Below are 1,251 nucleotides of genomic sequence, written 5' to 3' on the forward strand. Positions count from 1 at the left end.
GAACTGAAAGTGAAAATAGTCAAACTGAATTTTTTAATAAACCAAAATACAGTTTCAACGCAAATTAATTCAGATACAAAACTTTAAATTCAGTTTCAATTTAGTGAAATTTATTTTCAAACCAATGCATTCAGATTCAGTTCCTGCTGACACACGATTAATCCCACAGTTTGGCTTCTAGAACTCTGCTGTCTGAAGTACACAAATATTTAGTAGAAGTAAAGATAAATACCTTCCATCCCAGATCACTGAAGCTGACGTAGAGTTCATGTTTTTTACAGGGTTCACCTTTGTTGACCGGACCACGATCTGAACACAACAATTAAAAAGTTTGATCATAAATTAATTTAATCTCATCTAATTTAATTAAATTAAAGGATTAAAAGTCCTTACTCTGGATGACGGGTACTGGCAGGTCGTATTTGTGCTTCTTCTTCCGGGGCTGGGGCTTGATGGCCCGCGGCGGTCGACACGGAACCTGGTTCTCCCTGAAGAACGTCACCATGAAGGGCTGCTTGGAGCGAGGACCCCTGCGGCCCACCAGGCCGATCCAGGCTGCGGACAGGGAGCGGTCTGCGGGGGGGGAACGTGTGTCGTCAGAAAGCTCCGCCCCCGCGGTGCTGAACGGTTCCAGCAGAACCCTCACCTTCCTCGGTCTCCACGTAGAGGCGGATGCCCAGGTTGCTGCGGGGGTGCAGCAGCCAGTGGTTGGAGGCCGAGGTGACGTCGAAGGCCAGCCAGCCCTCCTGTCCTGCAGGAACCGACTGCATGTCCAGCAGGACCAGCTCCGCCTCTCTGAACACAAACAGGAAGTGAAACATCAAACACAACTGTGTTTCTTTTTAAATGAACAGAGTCTGAGCTCACCTGTTCCTGTTCTCCCGTTTGATCTGGTACACGGAGATGTGCAGGGTCCGGTTCACCCTCTGGCCCACAGTCAGGGTCTTGTAGATCCGAAACTCGGCCGCCGTCACCGTCTCGCCCTTAGGGAGTGGGGTGAGGTCGAAACGGAACTCTTTCCAGTACGGGCGAGGCTGCAGGAGGTCTCGCTCCTGCTCCACTGCAGAAACAGAGTCCAGAGCATCAGAACCGGTTCATTTCTTTAAAACTCAGATAAACCTCCTCTGGGTTTACTTCAAAACATCAAGGTTTTACATCAAAACATCAAGGTTTTACATCAAAACATCAAATTTTATATCAAAACATCAAAGTTTTACATCAAAACATCAAGGTTTTACATCAAAACATCAG

General features: G+C 47.3%; 1 protein-coding gene across 1 annotated transcript in view; it reads right to left on the reverse strand.

Moving 5' to 3' along the window:
• Window positions 1-232: 232 nt before the first annotated feature.
• Window positions 233-1,251, reverse strand: part of bmp8a (bone morphogenetic protein 8a) — a gene marked incomplete at its 3' end in the record, with an annotated part of 8,865 nt that continues 7,846 nt past the window's right edge. Inside the window, 4 exon segments of the mRNA XM_014024458.1 lie at window positions 233-309; window positions 394-573; window positions 647-795; window positions 868-1,060. Of these exon segments, the coding sequence (XP_013879912.1) occupies window positions 233-309; window positions 394-573; window positions 647-795; window positions 868-1,060 (599 nt within the window).

This window comes from Austrofundulus limnaeus, unplaced genomic scaffold (genome assembly GCF_001266775.1).
Source record: "Austrofundulus limnaeus strain Quisiro unplaced genomic scaffold, Austrofundulus_limnaeus-1.0 Scaffold424, whole genome shotgun sequence".
Lineage (NCBI taxonomy): Eukaryota > Metazoa > Chordata > Actinopteri > Cyprinodontiformes > Rivulidae > Austrofundulus > Austrofundulus limnaeus.